The 26,850-nt window shown below is 43.2% G+C and overlaps 1 protein-coding gene across 1 annotated transcript in view; it reads right to left on the reverse strand.

Annotated features, from left to right (window-relative positions):
• The window catches only part of DNTT (DNA nucleotidylexotransferase), a 32,280-nt gene extending 10,145 nt beyond the window's left edge, over positions 1-22,135 (reverse strand). Inside the window, exons 1-8 of the mRNA XM_005698275.3 lie at positions 21,892-22,135; positions 10,395-10,569; positions 9,624-9,728; positions 8,196-8,366; positions 7,599-7,670; positions 6,266-6,389; positions 3,657-3,789; positions 2,289-2,394 (exon numbers count right to left, since the gene is read on the reverse strand). Coding sequence (XP_005698332.1) covers positions 2,289-2,394; positions 3,657-3,789; positions 6,266-6,389; positions 7,599-7,670; positions 8,196-8,366; positions 9,624-9,728; positions 10,395-10,569; positions 21,892-22,127 — 1,122 coding nt within the window. The 5' untranslated portion in view covers positions 22,128-22,135. The remainder of the gene's footprint in view (positions 1-2,288; positions 2,395-3,656; positions 3,790-6,265; positions 6,390-7,598; positions 7,671-8,195; positions 8,367-9,623; positions 9,729-10,394; positions 10,570-21,891) is intronic.

A 26,850-nucleotide genomic window follows, 5' to 3' on the forward strand; every position in this document is an offset into this window, starting at 1 on the left:
AGAGACCAAAAAACCCAACTGCCACTTTTGAGGAGCCTGGGGCTAAAGAGCAAAGTAGGATACTGCTCAAGCCCCCTGCACACACCACCACCTGAGGTGAGCAAGCCACCTAAACCACCCCTTTAGCTTGACCTGGACACACCGCTACCCTCACACTGCAGCAGGAACAAGCTCACGCCCCACCTCAGGGAGTGAGCAAGTAAGGGAATTTGTTTGTTCCTGATCCCCTGTGCTGCTGCAGGGCCCCCAGTAAAGCCTGGCCTAGATTTCTTGTTTGGCCTTAATCAATTTCTATGTTTTGGGGAAGGCCAGGAACAATTTCTATGCGCTGGGGAAGGTCGGTAACACCTGCATGAGATAGAATCATTTAATCTGGGAAGTACAGATTTTTGTAAGAAAGGCAGGAGTGGGAGGTACTGGGAACAGGGAGTGAGGCAGAGGTGGAAATTAACCACCATGATTCACGGCTGAGGCGCTGGGGGCAGCCGTGGGGCCACAGGGGGGCAGGCAGGTAGTGCTGAGACACACACTGCCCCAGCCCGTTTCCTCCCTGAGATCCTGTTTGTCAGAGAGCGAAGGGGAGCAGCTGCCTGTGCTCTCGCCTGGGCCCCCTCACCCAGCACGGGCCTGGCCCTCTGCAGAATTCAACACGCGACTAGGCAGGAGAGACCACTGATTTGCTGTTCAGTTGTGTTTGCCTCTGAGATCCTATGGACTGTAGCACGCCAGGCTTCCCTGTCCTTCACCATCTCCTGGAGCTTGCTCAAACTCCGGCCACTGTTTAAGCCACTGTTCAATAGGCATTTATCAGGCGCTGTGCCAAGGGCCTTATCTAATGCTCTCAGTTAATCCTCTAATGACAGAAGCTTGCTTTCCCCGTTTCACAGATAAGGAAAGAGAAACTTGGAAAGATTAAAAGCATAGTCCCAGGTCATATAGCCAGTCAGTGGCAGGGCTGTGCTGGGACAATCCCAAATCTACAACCCCCATGTTTAATGCCCATCTCCACCCTCACCTGCCCATCTCTTTGCTTGGTAACCAGCAGGATGGCTGCCTGGTGACTAAAGAAAGACCAATGAAAAGGAGGCTCTTTGTCCCCCTCTCCCAACCTCACCCCATCTTGGGTCGGGACAGTCTCAGAGCATGGCGATGGTGGGGCCTCTATACCTAGGTCAAATTGGTCCACCCTTGCCGGCTGAGGAGCCAGGCAGCTCCCTCTCCACCCAGGCTATGGCTGACAGGGTACATCAGAGTGATGTCTGTCCATGAGAGTTTCTCAGCTTTCCTGCCTGAGCGGAGCAGTGGGGCCAGCCTCGGTGGAGCTGACGCTTCCCCATTCAGGCTTTCCCTGGCTCAGCCTATGATGTTCATTTTCAGGGCTCCTGGCCACCTGGATCCACTCTCCCGACAGATGGGGGATGGCTGAATTTGGATCTGGTTCCAAAGCTGGGTCTTTATTAGTAATTCTAGTGTTCCTGGCACCAGGGTTGTGTGTTTCTTATTCTCACTGTATCTGAGGTCTTCTCTCTCTGGTATATCAGGGAGCTTTGTCCACACCCAGAAGATGCTAGATCACTCAGGAAAAATAAAGCTATGCCAGAAAAACACCAGCCTCAGCCTCCTCAACCCACCTAGGCCTTAAGTTCTTGGATAAGGGCCATCTGGTCTCCTTGGGAAGCAGAGTTCTCACTGGAGTGGGGCAGGAGTCAGGGCCCTGCAGGCAGCCGTGGCCACAGGGTCATCCTGAGCTTCCTCCACTGGGCAATAGGTGGCCTGTGGCAAGTCTGATCTCAGTGGGTGGGGGACCCTGAGCCATGACCTCTGCTGGACCCAGCCTACCTTCATTAGCTTCCTTCTTCCCATCTCAGCACAAAGTCAAGGTGGTTATCAACCAACATATTGTTCAAGGCAGCAGGGGCACCTCTTAGACTGGCTTTATGCGAGTCTGATCCCCATCCCTTAGCTTGCTCTGCCCCGGCTCACCCCTCCCAGGTCTTCGCAGCACATGCTCTTCACATTGTTTAGGGCTCTGAGCCATCTGCATGGCCTGCACAGAGAGTTGCCCTCGGCCCTTTTTATAACAGGACACGTGCGTACACACAAGTTCATAACCTGGATTCTAGGACCCAAACCAGGTAAGGCTCCCTGCATGTCTCTGGCACTGTGCCAACTATTGTAAACCATTGAGACTGGGTTAGATACTCATGACACAATTACAAGGCCGATAAGTGTGTCAAATTCAGCATTACTCCTATAATGCCTGAGTGTCCAAACATCTTTCTTCTTACCTTTTTTTCCCATAAGTTTATCACTTTAGGCAAAAGTTGCTCTTCATCCTCTGCTGATCCTGGGCTGGTAATTAAAAAATCTACATCGTGCCCAATCTTCTTACCCCTGATTTTAAAAAATAGCATAAGATGGAAATAAATTAGATTTTTAGCTCTCAATTTTTAAAACTCATCTGTGTTTCTATGCCCCATACTTAAGGTTTGTGACACAAAATGCTCATGACATGCTTTTGAAACAAAAGATCCTTGTTTACACAAGTCTACTCCTTGCAAAATAAATTTATGACACAGGAAAATTTAAAATCATACATGGTATGTATGTGATCATACTGTTGTTTAGTGCTGAGTCCTGTCTGTCTCTTTGAGACCCTAAGGACTATAGCCTGCCAGTGGGATTTCCCAGGCAAGAATACTGGAGTGGGTTGCCATTTCCTCCTCTAGGAGCTCTTTCCGACCCAGGGATTGAACCCACATCTCTTGCGTCTCCTCATTGGCAGATGCATTCTTTACCACTGAGCCACCAGGGGAACCCATATGATTATATGATTATATATGGGTGGGTAAAAACTGACAAAGATTATTTCTTCTCCATGCCCATGTGTGCACACACACTCACACAGAGACAAGTGTGACAACAAGCAAACCAAGAACTGTACTCGCATAATACAAGATAGGACTCTTGAAATTATGGGCTAAACTAAAGGCATTCTTGGATTCTGTGTTCTCTTCTCACTTTCTCTGTCACCTCCCACAGCCAACAGCCCCCATGTAAGAGGACCACAAGGAGAGATGGAAGAGGGTGTGGGAGGGAAAGAGGCTCTGAAATGGAGGCTTCAGTATCCAACAATTGCATACATCTCTGTGAAGAGTTCATTCATTCATTCACTGACTTCACCATTTCTCACATGCCTATTTTGTGCCAGGCACCACGCATTGGCTCTCATCAAGCACTAAGTTCTGAAAACTTAGTGGGAAAAACATGCGTGGAAGCAATACAAACAAATTACTTGACAGCTGTCCAAGGAGTGCTGAGGAGGGGTGCGTCGCCCAGCATGGGGAGAAGGAAGTCAAGGAAGGCTTTCCGGAGGAGGTGGCATCTGAATTGAAGCTTAAAGGATGAGGAGAAGTGAGCCAGGTAACAAATTGAGGAAAACAGTCCAAGCAGAAAGGTAGGACTGAGCAAAGTCACAGAGGAAAGAAAGCTCTGTGTGTGCAGAGAATGACAAGCCACTTGGGGTTGCTGGAGTGAAACATGAGCTGCAGGAGATGAGGCTGCAGAGAGAGACCTCCGAAGGCCTTTTGTGCCACAACTCCTGAGCATGGGAAGGCCCTGAAGAGGAGGTAAAAGCAGCTTTTATCATCATTTACCTGCGGAATCCTCCCGTCATGGTGACGAAGGCATCCGGCAGAAATGCCCACACAGCCTCTTTAACCAGCACGCCAACCGCCTCTGCTTCAGCCCTGGTCACGCAGCTAACAAGGTCTTCATAATAGAGAAATCCTGAGAGGCCACAGACAGGTGAGTGGGGAAAGAACTTGTCCCATGTGAAATGACCAGCCCTCAGGGAGGGCATTTGGCCCTCACACATAGCTAACAGGGCCACAGACATCAACCCCAAACTGTTCCACAGAGACTGGGTGATTTGTGTTCTCTTGGCTGTGAATTTTTCATGTTAACAATGGCTCCTATTTTCCTACAAATTCCTGACTGTGAAAGAGGCAATATTATATCCCAGAACCATGCTGTTCCAATCTGGCTTCCTACTGAAGAACCAGCCCTCTTGATCAACAAGCTGCAAAGATTTGGGATAGGAAGTTTTGGGATTGGAAGGTGATAGATGAATTAAGAACTGAAGTCAAGAATAGGAAGAGAGTAGATTTACATCTGAGGAGAGTTAGGCAATGTCACCAGTGGTCTGGTTTATTGCTTCTTTGCCTGACCATCACAGATTAATGAGATCTCCAACAGAGTGGTTATGATGAAGAGTTGTTTTAATGACTTGTTTATTCCCACAGATCCACAGAGGAAGGCATAGAGTGGAAGAGTAATGGAGATGAAAGCTGTATCTCCAAGAACTGGGATGAAGCGTAGGAGGGCTGGGGAGCAGGGAGCAGGGGAGATCCATAGAGCCTGAGGGCCAGCTAATGGTCCTTCCATACAAGGCTCTGACCTCTTCTCTAGGATCGCCAGAGGGAGTGTTCCAACTCTGCCGGAATCTAATAATGAGAGGCTTTGAATACCTACAGAGGCTGCCCACCTCCTAATTGTAAGGTCTCTGGGGAGCAGTTCTTTATCTTTTTTCCAGCTTTATTGAGGTATAGTTGACAAAAATTGTATAAATTTAAGGTGTACAACCTGAAGTTTTGATATATGTGAAATGGTTAACTGTTGACTATTAGCCTACAATGGAATGTTTTTCAGTCTTAAAAAAGAAGACAATCTTGTCATTTGCAACAACAGGATGAACCCCAGTTATTTGCTAAGTGAAATGAACCAGACTGAAAGACAAGCAGGCTACAGTCCATAGGGTCGCAAACAGTCAGATATGACTGAAGCGACTTAGTGCGCACGCGCGCGCGCGCGCACACACACACACACACACACACACACACAATGTCTCTTAGAAGCAGAGAGTAGAATTGCGACTACTACGGGCTGGAAGGTGGAGAAAATGGATAGATGTGTGTCAAAGGGCACAGGATGAATAAGTCCTGCAAATCTAACGTACAGTATAGTGACTGCAGTTAATAACACTACAGTATACATCAACACAGTCATAGAGTTCCCTAGTCATTTTTCATGAAGTTGCTAACCTCTGAAAGATTGCTAGTAAGTTTTATAAGATGCCACATAAGAACTAGAAGAATCTAAAGGAAAAAAGACCCATATTCTTATTCTGGACTCCTAAAGGTCCATGCTTCACAAGCATTGATGTGAACCACCAAGAAATGCTTTCTTTGTCTCCTCCTGCTGTTTCTTTCTATCACTTAAACAGAAGATAGCAGGTTTTCTTTTCATTGTTGTTGTTGTTTTCTGGCCTTCTCTTGTAGAAGATCCCCTTTTTTTCGTATTATTAAAAATGTTGGTGACTTCCTCATTCTTTATAACTCAGAAGCCACAGTGCTCAGAACTGTGGCCATGACTTCCTTTCAAATCCCAATAATATTATGTTCTGCTACATATTAAAAATAAATGTTTAAAAGATGTACATTTTTTGACCTTGGTTCCAGAAATTTTGTCATTAAAAAAAATGACAAGTACCCTGTATAAATGGAAGTAAGCAAGCCATCTTCAACCTCCTGGAAGCCTTGTCAGTCTTTCAGAAGTCTGTCTCTACTCTTTTCTAGGTTAACAAGTCTTGATTGGGTAGACAAACCCCATGTCTAGGTTTCCACATTTTCCCCTATATGTCTTGATTTTTTACAGTTTCTAAAGCTGATCCCTATTTGTGCCAAGCAACAACTCCAGTTTGTTCAAATGTTATTTACTCCAAAGTTCTCTATGTCAACTTTCTGACCTGGATTCCTTACACACGCCTTTTACCCAGCTGGGACCCAAATATCTGGAAGGGTCAGTCCAGTAAGAACAGATCAATGGTGCAGTCAATTTTGACATCTGGATAAAGGAATGACAACAGCCATCAGGCAGGGCCTATTTGCTCTGTGCCAAGTTAATTGTTTTGCCTCCAAGATCTGATCCCTACTTATGTGCTGATGTATAGATGAGGTAAAGAAGGCTCAAAGATTTTAAGTAACTGTCTCAAGATCACACAGCTGGAGAGTGTGAGAGCCAGGATTTGGATCCAGGTCTATCTGATTCCAAAAGCTTGGGCTTCTAGCCATAGCATGAAGAGAGGCCAAGCAAGTGACCAGATCACCAAGATTGGAAGTGACACATGAAGTATAGCTGACAGATCCTGACCCACACCTGACCAGCCCATGGCAACTATGGGAGATCTTTAGGAGAGACAATTCACCTGCTTTCTGCATTTTTGTGAATTTCAGGGTTTTGTCCGACATTATTTTATTCAAAGATCTGAACCCCATCCTGAACCATTTCTCAGACGTCTTCAGTCCCACTCCAAAAACAGAAGTAAAGAGCTGAAACAAAGGGAAAGACATGTCTTTAGTTTCTAAAACAGCCACTATGACAGCAAAGTGATACTTTTCAAGGTCAAGCAATTAAGAAAAAGCATAAGCAAATCTCTGACCTAGTGTCTCCTGAATATGACAAGCAGGGGGCAATGGTAATTTTTCAGAGGTATTTCTGTTTCAGGACATATGGTATAATTAAATGAAGCAGAAGTCAGGAGGCAGCTTCTGGAACTGCCCAGGGATTCTGTATAACCAATAAGGATTGCCTGCGCTGTCAGTACGTGACAACATGTATCCATACCCACACCCCTCCTCTGCCAAAGGTCTGTTACACACGCTCATGCATATTCACCCTCACGATTTAACGAGGGATGCACATGTAGGTTGCATAAATTCCCCACCATCACACAACTGGTAAGCGGCAGAGCCCAGACTCAACTCAGTCTGTCTGTACTCTGAGCCTGGGCTTCTGCCCTCAACTACCTTTGAGGCCTGAGCATCACTTCTGAACCAAAGGGATTGGTAGAAGTCTCTGCCTATTGCAACTCAGAGATAGGGAACACTGGGAGGTAATAAATCCTGCCTCAGAGTAGACAAGATGCAGTGAGGAGCTTTCCAGCACAGGTTGATTCTCTGAGAGCAGGTTTGTTTTGTCTCATAGTCCTAGTGTACCCAGGAGTGACAACCTCTGGGAGGTAAGGTCATTTATATCTCACCGTAGCATGGCAATAAGCTCAAGCACCCGTATTTATTCAGGCATTTGCTTCCTAGATCACTGCTATAGACTCAGTTGTGACCCTTCCTCCCAAATTCATATGTTGAAACCCTAACCTCCAATATGATGGTATCTGGAGATGGGGTTGGGGGAAGGTAATTAGGTTAAATGAGGTCATGAGGGTGGGGTCCTCGTGGTGGGATTAGTGCCTTTATAAGAAGAGATCAGAGAATTTGCTCTCTCCTTGTGTGTGTCATATGAGGGGATGTTGAGAAGGAGGCTGCCTGCAAACCAAGAAGAGTGCCCTAACCAGAGCCCAGTCATGCCAGCATCTTGATCTCAGAATTCTAGCCTTTAAAACTGGGAAAAAATAATCATGTGTTAAGTCACTCAGACTGTGACTTTGTGTTATGGCACCCCAAGCTGATCAGTACAACTACTTAGAATAACAGGATCAACTGAAAACCTAGTTTTGATAAATACATGTACAAATCACTTACTTTGAAGGACTGATATCGTTCATCATTTAACACAGCTTTAACTTCAGAACTTTCTCCATCTTCAATAATTTCCTGCATGGACATTTGAAAAGCATTTTACACTACTGATGTTAATCACAATCTCAGATTTTCACATCCCCAGATATGAAGATGGCAACCTGCTCCAATATTCTTGCCATTTCTTTCTCCAAGGGATCTTCCCAACCCAGGGATCAAATCCGCATTTCCTGCGTCTTCTACCTTGGCAGGTGGGTTCTTCACTACTGTGCCACCTGGGAAGCCCCAGAGCCATCCAACCTCCTCTAAATAGAGTTGGATTAATAATACAGGAGAGTTATTTTCTCACTAGCTGGCCCCACACAGCTCCAAGTGAGATAATGTTGGGGTATGAATGACACAATATACATATGTAGCTATCTATGTAATATATATATATATGTGATATACTATATATCCATATAATATAAATCAGAGAGAAATGAAAATAAGTAATGAATACCACATCTATAGTTAACAGGAAAATTTATTAACTGCATCTCTCTTCCTCCCTCAGTAGCTACCTGTTAGGAGCTGGAACGAATCACCTTTCACCCTTACCTCTATGATACACTTCACCTTGTCCCCCAGGCATGGAATTCCTTCTGTGTCCCTCATACTGATGATTGTGAATGGCAGAGATTTAAGTACAGAAGCTGCTCTCATAAATGTCACATAAGAGACTTCATTTTCTTTAAACTCAGAATTTTCAGCCAGTATCTCAAAGGCATCCTAAAGAATAAAACTAGATGAGCAAAATACAGTCTGTTTCCTAGCCACTAGCCCCCAAGCCAGCAGTCCCTTGCAAATGCCTCTTGTTCTCTGTTAAATATTAGAATGCCTGCTCCCTCAAAGGTCAGGATTGGAGGTCCTATACTTTTTCACTTCTCCCTGGTTGGATGAGCAGAGTTGAGTTGAAAAGACAGGCCACAGCATGCTTTGTAAGGAAACTTGGAATTCTCTGCCATTAGATATTCAGGAATGATTTAACTGAAAAATGACTTCTTGCTCACTGCATCTTCTTAGTCATTACTTGGCAAGATCCTTCCCTGTTTGCTGACTTTCCCACCACCCTGTGGCCAGGATTCTGCCTTGATCACTGGAAAATCCTATCTCTTAGCTTGTTGATGAAACAGAGTCAGCACTTAGTATAGATATGTTGAATAAATGGGTATGATCAGAAGTGGCACAAACCCACAGGCAGGGTTATTTAAAGTAGGGGGTTATTTATTTAAGATACGGCATGTTTGTATTTCTGGCCGAGGAGGAAGTAGCTACAGCTGTGTGGCATGATCCTCAGGGTGCTCAGTAGCTGCAATTTCCTGGGCTTCCTTGCACACCTGGGGCTAGAATTTTAGAAAGGAGAAGTTCTGTATTCAATCTACTAATGCATGTTTTATCCATTTGACTACTGATTGTAAGCTGGAGGATAAGCAGTTATGGTTTTGTTCAGGTCATTTTGAAGCATAATTATGAAACTTCAGGGCTGAATGGGGCTTTAGAGATGATCTACCTTATTAAGCAGATGAGGAAACAGGCTCAGAGAGAGAAAGTGACTTGCCCAAGATAGTTAATATCAGGCTGAACCCAGGTCTGCTGACTCTCAATCTTATGTCTTCCCAACAAAGCTGTTTATGCACAATTGCTATTTCTATGCAATTTGCTCTTATTATGTAGTGGACTAATTACAGTCTGTATTTAGTTATTCAGAATATTTGCCTTTGATAAGTGTTGCATCCATTAGTAACAACTCCCAATAAATCATGTTACTTTCTCTAAAGAATATGCTCTAAATATATTGTCTATTTCCGTAATAGAAGGAGACCCATTCTTGACAGAAAGAGGAACCAGAGCTCATGTTAGGGGAGTGGGTAAGAATGGGGAAAACCTTCCTAGATTTTCAAGAAAATTCATAATTTAATTGGAGAGCCACAGAAAGAAGCAGCAAGCCTTACATTTGCAATAGTTGTTGTTGTAAAGCTCCATTACCGTGAATACGTGGTTATAGTTGTTTAAAGTGGTTTTTCTCTGACACGCGTACTGGGAGATCTTCTGGAAGCCTGGGTTTGGGGTAGCTGAATAGTCTGTTCTCACCTAAACAAATGTATAAGCATCTATTTTTAAAAAATAGTAATAGATGTGTATGAAGAAAAATAAGAGGCAGTTCAATGGTAATTGTCTCTGGAAAGAGAATAATACTATAGGAGGCTCAAGTTTTATGTTATATGCATTTCTAATATTTGAAATTGCTATAATTTACATGTATTATTTTTGTGATCTGAAAAAGTAACATGAAAAAGAACTACCGATTAAACATCATTTTCCTTTTCTGTGAACTTACATAGTTAGGGTCCATTGGTGAAGAGTTTGGAACTAAGAGTTTAATATTTTTTCTTTATAAATGATCAAGGTAAGAAAAAAATAAGAACCTTCTACTTTCTTGGGTGCTAGAACATCAAGACTTCAATATTTTGAGATATTTGTGTATAAAGTTGTTTGTAAAAATAGCTACCATTTATTACACGCGTATATAGATCAGGCTCAGTCTTAAGCACTTTCCACGTGGGTTCTTCTAATCCTCATAAGCCATCTTACAAGATAGGCTGACACTACTGTTCTCATAATGTAAAGGAAGAAACCGAAGCTCAAAAAAGCTAAGTGATTTGCCACAGTTCACACAGGGAGCAAGCAGAGAACCTGGGGTTTAATTCAAGTCTGTTGAGTCTGTAGCCCACATGCAACCACTTTCAGGACACTTACAACAAGCTGGTGTTTTCCCGTAATCTCCACTGGTTTTCCTGCTCCCATACTTTCGATCAGCCAGGAGACATCAAGGAGTTCTAGCTGTGAGCTGGCTCTTATGTTCTGTACCTGAAGCCACTCGAGAACCTCTGAACCGGAGTTGTTTTCTGCTACAATGTGGGTGACAGAATCACTGCAGAATAAGACAGAGACGTTCAGAATGAGAACCTCTTCTCTTTTCCCTGAGGTGTTCAGAGCATTCCATCTGATGGAGAAAGATGCATAGTAGACCTGACCATAGGCATGGAGAACCTAGGCGTCCATGCCAGGGAATTCAACTTCAGTTAGCATAGCAACGTGGTCTATGTTACATATCAGATGCAAGGAAACTTAAGAAAACATTAGTAAGATTGTGATGTTAGTGGAAAACAAAGGTCCAGAATGGATAGAGGGTGAAATCGTTCTTAAATTAGCACCTTGCACTCTGCCTGTGGCTTTGGTGTGCCATTTCATTTTTATTTTGCAGAGGGTTTTAACCTGGTGCCTTTCAAACTTGTATGTGATCCACAGTTAGAAACACATTTTATATCATGACCCAAAATAGATATAGATGTGGATCTTGATATGGATATAACATCCCACTAAATTGATCTCACAAGCCATTGATAGGTGGTGACCAGCCTTTGGGAAATAGTGCTTTGCATGTTTTTCAAGGCACAAGGCTGTGTCGTAAGACCCTGTATCTTTTCCATAAAAAAGTACTGAGCACTTAGCATGCTTCAGCACTGTCCAAGTACTTCACATACATCATCATCTCTTTTGATACGCACATAGCTTCTTAAGTAAATATTATACGAGTCACACTTCAAAAACAAGGAAACCGAAGAACAGAGAGGTTAAGGACATCCTGAAGGTCACACAGCTGGTAAATGATATTTATCTTTTTTGATGGCCTTTTCTGGTCAATATGTTATTTCTATTTTTGAACAAATCTTTGAAATCAGCATTATATCACTGGAACTAATCATTTTTAGGGCTCCTTCAGTTCAAATTGTCTACAAATCTGGGAAACAGCAAAAACAAATAGCATATATAGGCACTGAAGAGAAAACAAACAAAATTGCGTTTTCTTCTTTTTCCCATTTTTCTTGCTTGACTTCTTCTTCCTCTTTCTCCTTTTCTTGATTGACTCTTAGATTCACTAAGTATTTCTTGGTTCACTGTTCTACTCACAGCCCTAGGTTCCCTGTGGTGGTGATGGGAAGGGGTTGGGTACCAAACAAGAAAAGGAAAGTTTCTGGGCATCAGCATCTTCTGTGAAGCAGCTGGTTAATACGTTATGACATAGGCAGGACCTGCAAGTGGTATACAAAGAGGGAAAATAATTTACTGTGGGCTGGGATGGTTTTTCCTGTGGTCATGTATGGATGTGAGAGTTGGACTGTGAAGAAGGTTGAGCGCCGAAGAATTGATGCTTTTGAACTGTGGTGTTGGAGAAGACTCTTCAGAGTCCTTCTCAAGGAGATCCAACCAGTCCCTTCTGAAGGAGGTCAACCCTGGGATTTCTTTGGAAGGAATGATGCTAAAGCTGAAACTCCAGTACTTTGGCCACCTCATGAGAAGAGTTGACTCATTGGAAAAGACTCTGATGCTAGGAGGGATTGGAGGCAGGAGGAGAAGGGGACGACAGAGGATGAGATGGCTGGATGGCATCACTGACTCGATGGACGTGAGTCTGAATGAACTCCGGGAGATGGTGATGGACAGGGAGGCCTGGCGTGCTGTGATTCACGGGGTCGCGAAGAGTCGGACATGACTGAGCGACTGAACTGAACTGAACTGAACTGAACTGAACTGGGAGAGGTGGTTGGCTTTGTAGAAAAGCAGGATTTGTTTGTGCCTAGTTTGGGTGCATGGGAAGGATAAGGTACCAAGAGTGTAGCACTTTAGATCTTCCTGGAAGAAAAGGTTCAAAGGTCAGAGGAAAGGAAGGAGAATGGCCTGGATTGGAACGAAGAATTTCTGTTGGGAAGTAGTTGTAGATGTGGCTGAGTGGGGTAACCACATTACAGAGGGTCTTAGAAGCCTGACTGAGAAAGCTGGATCTTATGTTCTGGGATTATGGAGCCACTGAAGTTTTTTGTGAGCAGGACATGGATAGCATTGCAGTGTTATTTTAAAAGACTAATCTGGTACACACAATGATTTGGAGGGGGGAGTCATGGGTTGGGGAGCTTTGGGGAGCTACTTAAGAAGATGAATCACTGGACCAGATATAAGATGATTTAAACCTCAGTCTGGTTCCTACAGTGCTAGAAAGGAAGGCAAAGGAGACATATGATGGACAGCTGGCATCACCTATAAAAGGTGAAGTGGGGAATATACTCAACTATTACTCCAGCTTATCTATCATACTCAAGTGTTATGACTTTTGGTAGAAATAGGGATTTAGGAAGTTCCATCTCTTTGGAGGAAGGGGTGGGGGAACAAAATTGAAGTTTATTTCAGGCAGGCTGCCTTGAAAAGATGGCTAGAGAGCCAAATAAAAATATTTGGCTGGGTCATAAGGCAGCTCTATTTCCAGTTTTTAAAGGAATCTCCACACTGTTCTCCATAGTGGCTGTACTGGGTTGCATTCCCACCAAGAGTGTAAGAGGGTTCCCTTTTCTCCACACCCTCTTGTATGCCAAAACCAATACAATATTGTAAAGTTAAAAAAAAAAAAAAAAAAACTTGAACTAATCAAAAATAATCATAAAAAAATATTTGGCTGACAGTTGGGTTCTAGGGCTAGCGCTGGGAGGGAAGTGGGACTGGAGACCAGAGCTGAGACCATCTAGACGGCAGGATGTGCAGCAGGCCCCGGCAGAAAATAGTCGAGATAAAACCACCTTTAAAAGGGCCAAGGGAAGACGGCTAGCTGCTTCCCTATTCCAGGTGCATATGATTCCAAAGACTACTTATAGTAAACTCCTTGGAAGATTGTCTATCTCAAGACTTGAAGAAAACCACAGAAGAATCAACAGGGTTAGACAGTATTATTCTTTCTATGTTTCTGCCCTTTGAAGAGAAACATTATTATTATATTATTTATTATGCTTATTAGTACTATTATTCTTCTAAATAGGGTTTTGTCTAAACCTCAGAGGCAGATGGGTGTGCTGAGGAAAAGCTCTGGGGCTCAACTTCTAAATTTAAGCCCCTCATCATCCAGTCATGTACCACAACCCCCAGTACCTCTTCACCTGGGATTCCCCAGGACAGTGTGGGGATGTCTGAGCTCACCTTATTGGATGAGGACCATGTGTGTCTCCTACTGAATTCATATAAGCTTATTTGGGAATATAAGCTATGTAGCGTATGAAAGAAGATTCCGATTTGGATTTCCAACCCCTGCTCATCAAGCAACTAGCAAACAAAACAACAACAACAATTATCAAGTACATACAAAAACAAAAAAAAATATCAAACATTCACATTGTGCTAGTCAGAGTTCATTACTGTTTGTCACTGGTTCCCACAAAGTAAGAGATTGAAAGTCAGTCTTAGAAACTTTGACATCATAGCACAGGCGCATCTCAGAGATATTGTGGGTTCCGTTGCAGACCACCACAATAAAGCATTTGTTCACTGTCTGTGCTGAGCCATTAGCAGACAGGATTACCAAGGAGGGTCACCTGCTCTGGTGTGTTCTGCACACAATGTCTTACTGCTGTGTTGTGACAGCTGTTTGCTGGTATAATGGTTTTCTCTCTGCCCTGAGCACTCTGGTACTGAAGATACTATTAGAACATCACCATGTGCCAGAATCATAGTAGATTAATTTCATATACTACTTCATTTAATTGTAAATAATTCTATGAGATAGGTAGGTATGATTATCTCCAATAATGAGAAAAGAGAGCTTGGGAGACATTAAAAATTCACCCAGCTAATAACTGGTGGAGCAAGGATTTAATCTGAGGTCCATTGTAATCTAGAACCTGTGTTCTGGGGGCTTCCTTCATGGTCCAGTGCTTATGACTAGTAGGAGGCATGGGTTCAGTCCCTGGTCAGGAACCAAGGTCCCATATCCCGCGTGGCATGGCCAAAAAATAAAATAAAACCTGTGTGCTGGGCCACACTTAGCTACCCCTCTGTGACTCTGTGCGTTTTCCAATGAGAATATTTCCTTTTCTCAAAAGGAATAACATCAGAATGAATATCGTCATCATCACCATCATCATCACAGTGAAGATGAGAAAACCAAGGCCTGCAGAGGTCACATGAAGGCAAGATTCAAACCCAGGTGTGCATGGCTTGAGCAGTCTCTTAACGTTCTGCTAGACTGTGGTTAGACTCCTGTGTGAGGTTTTGTTTGTTTGCTGTTAAGTATTTTGCTATATTTTTTCACTTTCTGTCATGAATTGTTTATTGTTAGTTTTCTGTGTAAGGGAACAAATATGCATCAATGTCATTTTCAAAGACAAATAAACCTGGGATTGGGGCAGAGATAGTCTCTGCCTTGCCCCTGAAGGCCTGGGCTTTCTTCTTAAGATAAAAGGTGGCAACAAGCTTCTGGCAGCCATCCTCAACATCTTCTAAAGATCCCAAGTTCCTGCTGAGATGGCCGTTCCTGAAATATCAGTGGATTCCCTTCTCTAAGTTACCTAGTTTCTTAGCCATGACCAATTAACAGTGCCTTGGACTAGGTTTGGGAAGTTGTGAACCAATTACAAAAATTCTGAACTAGACTTTGGCCTTCAGCTTCCCCCAGGGCAAACCATGCAGAGCCCTCTTCTTTAAGTGGTGCTGAATTGAAATGTACTTGGCTTGGTCCTTGGCATCCCTGAGGCCAGAGACAGTGTTATAACCTGCCTGGTGATAATCATGTCTGGTGCCCAGCTCATGGCAATATTCATAGAAATGGTCAACAGAGAGACCACTGGTACAATGAATTGATCATGCATGGATGTGAAAGTTGGACTAGAAAGAAAGCTGAGTGCCGAAGAATTGATGCTTTTGAACTGTGGTGTTGGAGAAGACTCTTAAGAGTCCCTTGGACTGCAAGGAGATCCAACCAGTCAATCCTAAAGGAGGTCAGTCCTGAATATTCATTGGAAGGACTGATGCTGAAACTGAAGCTCCAATACTTTGGCCACCTGATGTGAAGAACTGACTCATTGGAAAAGACCCTGACGCTGGGAAAGATTGAGGGCAGGAGGAGAAAGGGACAACAGAGGATAAGATGGTTGGATGCCATCACCAACTCCATGGACATGAGTTTGAGCAAGCTCTGGGAGTTGGTGATGGACAGGGAAGCCTGGTGTGCTGCAGTCCATGGGGTTGCAAAGAGTTGGACACAGCTGAGTGACTGAACTGAACTGAACTGAATAGCTCTGAAGGAATGTTTCTAAAATTGTAGTGTCTCCTAGAGGCACCAAAGATGTTGGCCCAAAATTCAGATGCCTGGGTGCTATTACCAGAGATTCAGATTCAGTAAATCTCACCTAGGGCCCAGAAATACGCATTTTGACAAGTTCCCTCGGTGATTCTAACATATGGTAGTCAGTTACTTCTAGTTATCTACTGGTGCAACACCAACTATCCCAAAATGTAGTAGCTTTAAAAAGGCAACAATTTTGTTATGTCTCATAATTTGTGGGTCAGGAATTCAGGCAGCTCAGCTGGGCCATCCTTCTGTTCCATACGCAGCTGATGGAGGCACTGATGTTCCATGCAGCCCGAGGCTGGCACCTTGGTGAGGGTGGCTGGGAGCCTGGGCTCAGCAGCATCTGCCACCTGAGCACATTTAAGTGGCCTCTTTCAGGGGCAACTCAGACTTCTTACCTGAGGCTCTGGGTCCAAGGAACAGCAGAACCCTCGAGGCCTTTTATGACCCAGCCCCTAAAAGTCAGATGGTGCCATTTCTGCTGGGTCCACCAGCCCTCCCAAGGCAAGGCAAGGGAAAGGAAAGTAGTCCTTGTCGCTCCATGGGGTCTGCCATATTTCAAAACCATCTCATAGCCCAATAACTCCACCTTGTGAAATAGTTCTGGAGAGGAAGATCACTCTTTACCTGCCCCAGCTCAGATGGGATCCCCATGCTGGACTCGGGGCTCAGTTATAGCAATGTTTTCCCATCCAGTACTCATTTCCCTGCAGGTACATGAGACAATTTTAGGGAGTACACAACAGAACATCTTAGAAGTTTATGGGTTAATTAAATTGATATTTTTAATTTATGTATATCAGACCCATGATTTTTATGACTATTATTCCTTAAGCTAGAGATAAATTATAATGACTCAGACTCAGTTCAGTTCAGTTCATTTCAGTCACTCAGTCATGTCCGACTCTTTGCGACCCCATGAATTGCAGCATGCCAGGCCTCCCTGTCCATCACCATTTCCCGGAGTTCACTCAAACTCACGTTCATCGAGTTGCTGATGCCATCCAGCCATCTCATCCTCTGTTGTCCCCTCTACCTCCTGCCCCCAATCCCTCCCAGCATCAGAGTCTTTTCCAATGAGTCAGCTCTTTGCATGAGGTGGCCAAAGTACTGAAGTTTCAGCTTTAGCATCATTCCTTCCAAAGAACACCCAGGGCTGATCTCCTTTAGAATGGACTGGTTGGATCTCCTTGCAGACTCAGACTAGGGGCAGTTAAAAGAAACATAGTAGTTATATAATAATACACATGATAAAAGATATTATAAGAATCATGAGTATGACCCTCAGATGTTCAGAAAGCTCTAAGTTTGAGAGATTAACTCACAAATCTCAGTTTTGATTTTTTTTTTTCCTGAGATACCAGTATCCCTGATTTTTCTTTTTTCTTCCCCTAGTTTCTCTTGCCTCTGGACACAATTAGAAAACATCTTCATGAAGAAATAGGCAGCCATCTTTTTCTTTTTTTTTTTTTTGGTGAGAAGCCAGACTGATATCTCTATCTGATTCCCCCCAGTTCTCATGGATGGTCACCTGCTTTTTTGTCTTTAAAACTGTTTTCTTTCCCTGGAGAAGTCATTCTGAATTTTTCCCATCTTACGCAGGACTTATTTTGTCAACAATAACTTTAAAAATAGTTATTTACAATTGAACTGGGATGTTGACAGTTAAAAAAAAAAAAAAATCCTCTTGCCAATTTCCCTAGCAACTGATCTGTTTCAGAATCCCTGACACTGAAAAATCGAGGTAGTTTTATTTGGTTTTATCCCACACTCTTATGGGGCTTCCCTGGTGGCTCAGATAGTTAAAAAATATATATATCTGCCTGAAATGCAGGAGACCTGGGTTCTATACCTGGGTCAGGAAGATTCCTGGAAAGAGAATGGCAACCCACTCCAGTATCCCAGTATCGTGCCTGGAGAATTCCATGGACAGAGGAGTCTGGCAGGCTACAGTCCATGGAGTTGCAAAGAGTCAGACATGACTGAGTGACTAACAACTAGCACCAGTAAAGACACGCTTTTATTTCCAGTCCTTGATATACCGAAGACAGAGGGTCTTGCCTTGATTTTTTGGCCCACATTAAATGAGACCATAAACATTTACATTAATTTAAAGTTCACACATTTTGAAATAAGTAATTTGAACCAAAGCAGGACAAACTCCAGGAGATAGTGAAAGACAGGGAAGCCTGGCATGCTGCAGTTCATGGGGTCACAAAGAGTCAGACACAACTTAGTGATTGAAGAATAACAACAGGGCTAGAGTCTACACTGCATGCTCTTGAACTTATAAAAATAAAATCTTCATTATTTCATTGATTACAAAGGTAATACTGTAACCAAAAGGTAACCAAACATTGTAAAAAACAATTCAGTGACAAAAATCACTCTTGGTAGTCATAAGTTCCGTTGGTTGGTTTTATATTCTCCAGATAAAGTATTCTTTGAGCTAATATTTCCTGAAGCCTACTCTGTGTAAGAAAACTGTCAAAAGTATGAAGATGAGGTATACACAATGGCCGAGATGACACACTTTCCCTTGTGGAGTTGAGGAGGAATAAGAAGAATAGCCAAGTGGAAGGAAGAGTCAGGGGCCAACCCTAAGCCATGGCTCACCCTGTGTCCAGGAAGGAAGTTCCCTCCCCTAGAAAGGCTTGCAGGGGTCTTAGATCTTACATGCAGAGAAGTGTAGGGAGAAGACATTCAAAGTTGGAGGAGAAAAAGTGAGGAAAAAAAACATAACGAGAAACCAGTGAAGATGTGTTTGGACACTGAACTTAGAAGAAGCCTAGAGAAGGACTAGTTCAATATCATGTTTTCTGGAGTAGATAATAGCTCTTTCATCTGGTGTTCAGTTTATTTTCCAAAACAATGACTTTTAATATTTTTATTTCAAACACCAAAGATCAGAAGTGATAGGGCATTGTCAAAGATAAAAAAAAAAAAGCTGGACACCCATTAAAGCAGTAAGAATAGTTTATTCAGTAATGACTATTGCAAACGGGAAGCGGGTTCAGCATGAAAGACACAAGGAGGCTTGAAGTAAAGCGTTGGGTAGGAAAATTCTAATTTTTTAAAAAAGATGAAACTGAGTACATGCCAGGAAAATACATTATGCTATCTTTTCATGCGAAGTGACAACAAAGGTGCAGTTCCTGGCTCTCTTGTCTGATTTTAAACTCTTTGCTCACAAGGCTCAAGCCTTCTACTTGGGTACTAACAGAACCCTTAACTTGTGATAGCATGGTGGTATATTTTGCTTTCATTCAAACAATGCCTTTCAAAGATAGCCTTGTAGACAAACTATGGAGGTGCAAGCAGGGGAAATGTATCCTCTGGTGGGTTTCTACTGCTTGAACAGGGGAACTCAGAAAAAGTGATCATCTGCTGGGTGATGTAACCATGGAAAGCCAGCCTTCCTATCTGGCTCTTTCTTTTTCAGCGTCAAAGATTTAGGTCAAGACAGAGACGGTAAGCTTAGCGAGTATGTAAAAAGAGGAGAGTTGATGCTGATAAAGTTTTAAAACATACTGGAATCAAGGATAAAAGAAGAATGCGACAGACACTAGATTCCGACCCTTCTCTAGCTTGTCCCAGAGAACTGGAAGATTATGAAGTTGCTCTAAAATTTAGGGTGTTGGCCATGGAATAAAGTTCAGTAACCTTTTTAATGAATGTGCAAAAATGCTTCAAAGAACTTGACACCTTCCTTTAAAAGAACCAGCTTCCTATGGTACTTGGAATAGCATGTCTTTTGCAATATAACATAAATATTAATGAAGTCCAATCCAACTATAAAGATACAGTATACATATGCTGGAAAATTAAATAGTTCCAGATAGCTCAATACTTTCAGGCATACCAATTCTAAGCTGTGTATTCAGGTTCAGGTAAAGTGGGGATCAGATTTTCCCTCAGATTTAACCCTCCTGGCAGCCAAAGAATGCGCTAGAAATTATGGAGATTACTGTCTACTTTCAGAACTTTCTTTAGCTCCTCTTTCTCTGAATCTTTTATATCAAAAGGTGAGTTCTAGCTGTTCCTCTTAAGAAGTATCCTTTCTTTTAAAATAACAATTTCCTGTATTTTCATTTAAAAAATATGTTCATTGTAAAAAAATTTGGAAAACAAGGAGCATAAAAGCAGCCATAATTTCTCACTACTACCCTCACGCCCACAAATAACCAGTTTGATGGGTTTCCTTCCTGTCTTTGTTCTATTGGTTTATGTCACTTGACCTAGTTCATATTGTGGAGAGAAAGCCCTCTCCTTAGGATGTTACTAGAAAGGTCAATGGATTCAGCTAGGTATCGAAAAAACAGCCCCCCTACAGTTACATAGCTGCTGTAATTTATCCAAGTACACTGATATCCGTCATGGCATCTGGTGTCACGTCAGGCAGACCAGACCATTGATCGAGAATCTGAGGTCAGAGAGGAGAGAGGGGGTCTTCTCCACATCACAGGGCTGGAAGGGTCAGAGTCCGACTCCGAGGTCTAGAGACTTTTTTCATCTAGAGATTTTCCCCTGTAATAATCTTCATTGTCCTTTCCAATTAAAGTCTATATAGCTAACTATGGAAATTCCGTTTGAGAGCTAGAACTTCTGCTTCCTGTGGTTTACATTTGTGTCATAAAACACATTTGTATTTAATGTGTCTTCTGAGCAGCCAGCCTGGGAACTTTGCCGCAGTCACATCACAGCAGCAGTTGGCTCGCTGTGCACGTTTCCTCTGTCGCCCGAGCAGCTGGGTTCAGTCCTTGGCAGCAGAGCTGCCTCTTGGGTTTTCTTGTCAAAAGAAGAAACTTGCCTCCAGTCGTCTCTCCAGCTACCTGCTCAGCCACCGTGTGCATTACTCACAGCTGTGCCTGTAACTAAACCAGTCAGCTCTTGCTGTAAGTGTAGAGAAACTGGGTGAGGAAGTCCATGGCAGACCCAGGAATTTCTGAATGGGGCATTTTGGTAAAAAAATTAAATGTTTCTATGCGATTTGACTCATATTTGATGATTGACTTTTGACATATTTCAAATTTTTGTCAAACGTTTGACGTATTTACAAATTTCTCTAGCGATGTGTAACTGACACTTCATCAGGATATGCTTGTCAGTTTTACTTATTCTTTTTCAAGACAGAAATTTATTTTCACATGGAATTCTTATACATTTTCCTGAAAAGAAAATGATCAACCTATTCCTTGGACAATCAAGGCCAGCCAATTGCATCAATGATCATTGTTTATTCACTACAAGCCCTCTGGGAATTCTGTTTGGAATTATTTATGCCAAGGTTCTAATACCATTTGTGTCTGGATTTTGTTTGGTTTTCTCTTCCATCTATTTGAGACCCGTGAAGAGCTTACAACTGTTAGAAAAAGAGCAAGGCCAGCCTGGGATGTGACTGGGTGAACATTCGAGGCACCCTGCCTGGTTGCTTCAGTTGCCTTCTTATTTGGGCTCTGAGCTCATCACTCTCAGCAAGGTGTCTTTTACCCTTGGACAGAGCCACCCCTGAATCTTTAACCAGCATCCCTCTCTCTATGAATCCCACTCAGACTGCAGTTCAGAAAAGCATGATCAAAGCCATACTTGGGTGCCTGTGGTGAGCCAACTACAGTCCTAGCCCATCACAGACACTTCCCACCTCAGCCCAGCCAGATGTGCAGCTTACTGGCCAACCAACCAAACTATTCTTTCTGCCTCCAAGCAGCTGACAGTTTTTGTTTGGACTCGGTGATGCTTTTGTTCAGCTCAGTCAAGAGTAAACCTCGGTGGTTTCAGCATTCAACTTTCCAACTAGGTTTCTGTTTATCATTCCTTGATACTTCATCTCATAATAATGAAAGGCAAAAAAAAAATTACTTTATCTTTTGGTGCCAACTGGTTTCAATATAATTGTATCAAATCCCCACTGATCTTATTTCCCTGAAGTAATTGCCTCAGATTTGTTCTTTGATCTCATACCTGTTCTCCCAGTGGGAACATCACCTCTTCTGTTTGCAGAGGAAAACACAGATTCCTTGGGTTCCAAAGACGTTGTTCACAAAAACCCTGCTTATTCACAAGCTGAAATTCGTGATGTCTTACCTGAGCTCATTTTCAACCCTGAATCCTTTCCTTCGAGCCAGCTCCATGAGGAAGTTTCTGCGGGTGGTTCCCATTTTCTTCTCCAAAATGAAGAGGACCAAATTTTGAAACTTGATGTCATGAGGAGGGGAGGCCATCGAGGCACCCACCTGCCTGGGTCTCTTCTTCCGAGGGCCTGAGGAGGCTGTGCACAGCGGATCCATGGGAGAAGCTGATGCTGCCTCTGGCTGAGCCATCAAGTGGTATCTCCAGAAGAGAGGGAGAGCCTGCCCCTCCTTCACGAGGAGCCCTGATGTCATCTCACCATCCCACCCAGCCCTGCCCTGCTCATATCTTCCTGCCCTGCTCATATCTTCCTGCCCAAGATCCAGGGGGAACTGCTATCTCTGTTCATCTGCCCAGTCTGGGCATCATAATGGGAATAGTAAATTAACTTGGCCTTTCCTATGCATAAACTCATCAGATCCTCAGAATAACTTTGTGAGGAAGGTAGGGAAGCATCATTCCTCCCATGTTATTAATTACTTAATCAATTTACTGGTTACAAATTTCTTTAGACCCCTCTTGTCTTTATTTTTGATGCTTTTTTAAATCTCCTGAATAGTTAGCATTCTCTGCTCTTACTGCAGTACATTGGGTTTCTATAGCTTGCATGGGTGTTATTCGTTGTGTGTGGTTGTTTTGATTTTACATAAATGGCAGTGTTATATTTCCCATCCTGCTGATTACTTTTTTTTTTTTTTTTTAACTCGGAACTCTGCTTTCAGATCCATTCACTCTGCTCTGTGTTCTAATCTGTTGCCTCTGATTGTTCCATTGTATTTCATGGTGGGCATTTTAGCTATGCTGGTGCATTTATATGTGATAAAACAAAGGCTCAGTGTACTAAATATCATAGAACAAGAAGCAGAACCAGATCTTGACTTAAGTCTTCAGGTTCCAAATGATATGTATCTCAGCTTTTTCAGTAGACTGAGGTTGTCTGTTTAGGAGATTGAGTAATCTGTTATATAAGCCTAAAATCAATGGGATGAAATGGGATGACCTTTAGGTGAGAATTATTGCCATAAATAGACATTTTCAAAACTTTATGTGCAAAATAAAATTAGTGTCTTTCATCAATACGCTTCATGGATCTCATTTCCCGAGCATCTACTCTGTGGCCATAGCAAGCACCTACAAGCTTAGCTGACTGAATCCCACAACAACACTGTCTAGCATCCCCACTGGGTTTAACAACTTGCTAAGGGTCACAGAACTAGTCAACAGGAAATTGTTGAATTTAATCTCATTATAAAACCTGTGCTTTAACTACCGAGAAGCCATCCTCTACACATGTCTCCCCCACTTGCAAATCTAAACTCTGCTCACGCTTGCTCCTTGGAAGAAAAGCTATGACAAACCTAGACGGTGTATTAAAAAACAGAGACATTACTTTGCCGAAAAAGGTCCATATAGTCAAAGCTATTGTTTTTCCGGTAGTCATGTATGGATGTGAGAGCTGGACCATAAAGAAGGCTGAGTGCTGAACAATTGATGTTTTCAAATTGTGGTGTTGGAAAAGAGTCCCTTGGACAGTAAAGAGATCATACCAGTCTATCCTAAAGAAAACCAATCCTGACTATTCATTGAAGAACTGAGGCTGAAGCTGAAGCTCCAATACTTTGGCCAGAGATGCAAAGAGCAGACTCACTGGAAAAGACCCCGATGCTGGGAAAGATCGAATGCAGGAGGAGAAGGGGACGACAGAGGACCAGATGGTTGGATGATATCACTGACTCAATGAACAGGAGTCTGAGCAAGCTCCGGGAAACAGTAAAGGACAGAGAAGCCTGGCGTGCTGCAGTCCATGAGGTCCCAAAGAGTCGTACACGACTGAGCAACTGAACAAGATTCACTCTGCCATATTTGAGACTGTTGCTACCTTCAAGTACATGAGCTCCTCACCATAATACCAGGGAAAAGGGATGTGACAGCTTCCTTCAAACATTTGCAAAACTGTCTGTGTTGCTTAAGAGAGAAAGATCAAAAGTCTTCAGGTTGAATTTGCAGAGTAATAGCTTTTAACTCTCTGAAAGTAAGAACTTTTTATTTACTAGGGCTGGTAAAAGTAGACAGGCCACATTGCACAGTGAAATATTACTAGTCATGAAATTTGTTTCGGTGGAGTCTAGACAACTGCTTGTTGAAATGTTACAGAAGGGATCGTACATCTGGTAAGACCTTCACTGCAGTTCTGCTGTTCCTGCTGTGTGCTGTGACTGCTCACCTGAGGATGAGAGTCCACTGCAGTCTTCGCTGGTGGGTGTTTGGTTACTGAAGTGCTGAATGCTTCACGTGAGAATGCCAACTTGCCCCAAAGGCTTGGCATAAGCAAAAGATTCTGGCAAAAGTCTGGGACTGATATGTTCACTCCCAGGAGATGGCGAAAGGAGGAACCAGTATGCCATCTAAGTGGTAAAGGGGATGGAGAAGTATAGAGACATGGCTGAGAGTTCAGGCTCTGACCTCTGGCTGCCAATAACAAATCTCATCATCTCCACTGCTTTGAAGCTGTGACTTTGGGGATGGTGTTTCACTTCTCTAAGCCTCATATTTTCCCATTTATAAAGTAAAGAGTAACTGAGATAACCACAGAACATCTGAGTGAAGTGCTTGGCACAGAGGAAGCACTTTAAATAAAGGTCAGTTGATAGTGATTTGATGTTTTGTTTTTAGGGGAGTGCCAGTTTGATCTGAAATCAGAACTATATGTTTTATAAAGCTATTAAATCATCAAAATATTATTTTAACCAATGTCTTATTTAATTTGCTTTGAATCACTAGTATGCTGAAGACATAAGACACGCAGATTCGATCCCTGGGTTGGGAAGATCCCCTGGAGGAGGTCATGGCAATCCACTCCAGTATTCTTGCCTGGAGAATCCCATGGACAGAGGAGCCAGGTGGCCTATGGTCTATAGGATCGCAAAGAGTCAGACACTACTGAAGTGACTTCAGTTCAGTTCAGTTCAGTCGCTCAGTCGTGTCCGACTCTTTGCAACCCCATGAATCGCAGCACACCAGGCCTCCCTGTCCATCACCAACTCCCGGAGTTCACTCAGACTCATGTCCATCGAGTCAGTGATGCCATCCAGCCATCTCATCCTCTGTCATCCCCTTCTCTTCCAGCCCCCAATCCCTCCCAGCATCAGAGTCTGTTCCAATGAGTCAACTCTTCTCATGAGGTGGCCAAAGTACTGGAGTTTCAGCTTTAGCATCATTCCTTCCAAAGAAATCCCAGGGCTGATCTCTGTAACTTAGCACACATCAAAAATTAAAAATATGATGATGCTTATCTAGCTGGTCTTTCAGCCAAGAAATCTTATCTTTCTATGATCTGCTTTATGAGGTTGGGGATGGGACTGTACAAACTCTTAATCTCTTATCAGTTGGCTCATGTTGGGACCTGCCAGTAGGGGGCACTAGAGAGAGAAAGACTGCAAGGCTGGAGTGAGAAGCACTGGACCCTTTGGATTTGCTTGTTGATACTTTCAGAGTCTTCTCAGTGACGGGTCTTCGTTCTGGCATCTCCAGCATTTTTTTTTAACCTCTCTTCTTTTTGTTTGCATAACCAGACAAAGCATCAACATACCCTTCAGGGGCACCAACACTAGCCAGGAACATCCACTTCTCTCAGAGGTCTGAGTTCCAGCTCTGCAAGGATTTTCCGATGAATTCCCACAGCATCACCAGCAACAAGCAGCTCCCTCTTCTCATAGATCCATGTTCCAGCACCATGGGAATCTCCTGCTCCAAACTTGCAGACTTCAACAAGATCCACTCTGTCCGGGTGTTCTTACAGCCCTAGGGGTGGGACACACTTCCTATTGTTACTCTCTCTGAGTTATCTCAGCGTTCTCATTTTACTTTGGAGCCCTCTGATGCCTGTTAAGCCAATCCCCTGTATTAAATTCTCTCTGTCAAAATACCTAGCATGCTTTCCTTTTTCCCAACTGAACCCTGGCTGATAAATATATTGTCCAATGAAAGCGAGGGTGTAGGAAGTGGGGACTGACCTACACTGATGGAGGCACACGCATTTCTCTAAGGGTAAATTTGTCTCATAAATGACACACATATTACTGCTGGTCACAACCCCTTGGCTAGAATCAGTCACATTGTTCCACTAACTGCAGCAGGGCTTGGAAATGCAGGGAAGTACATGGGATTTATGGGGAGTGTTCCTGTTCCTGCCATGCCCAGGATCAAGCTAAGTGCTGGCTGCTGAGTGTGGAGACTGTCAGTCAAGGAGACATGACGGCATCTGCACCAAGCCCGGGGCAGAGACTAGGGAAGACGGGAGCCCATAACTCCTGGAGGAGAAGCTTCAAGAGAGGGGCCACACTGTGTAGTGGTCAGGCCATTCCCAACCTGGCTAGACTTTCAAACCGTGGGTTTGGCTTGGAATAAGACACAAGAATATGTGCTCCCTCTGAAATAACTTCGTACCAATTGCTCCTTCTTTCAAGCATCACATAGAGGTGAAATGGCCAAGGGCCATCCTAAGTTTAGGTCAGGTGTCTCCCTGCTCTCACAGTCTTCTGTGCCTCCTTGCCCAGAAGAGCACGTTGTTCTATGCTAAAATACACTAACCCTTCTGTGTTCCTTCCACTGGACCATAAGTCCTGCTAGGACAGGAATCATGTAAGTTGTATTGTTAACAACATCCGAATCCCCAAGCATCTAACACAGCTCCTTGTACAGTAGGTACCAGTAAATGTAGAATAAACTATAAATCAAATCTAAATTGGTGTTTTTAACTTTTTATGCTGTTTGGATAACTTTGATATAATCTTACATATATATACATATAGAGATTGAAGACAGGAGAAGAGGGTTACAAAGGTTGAGATAGTTGGATGGCATCACTGACTCAATGGACATGAGTTTGAGCAAGCTCTGGGAGATAGTGAAGGA

This window comes from Capra hircus, chromosome 26 (assembly GCF_001704415.2).
Source record: "Capra hircus breed San Clemente chromosome 26, ASM170441v1, whole genome shotgun sequence".
Lineage (NCBI taxonomy): Eukaryota > Metazoa > Chordata > Mammalia > Artiodactyla > Bovidae > Capra > Capra hircus.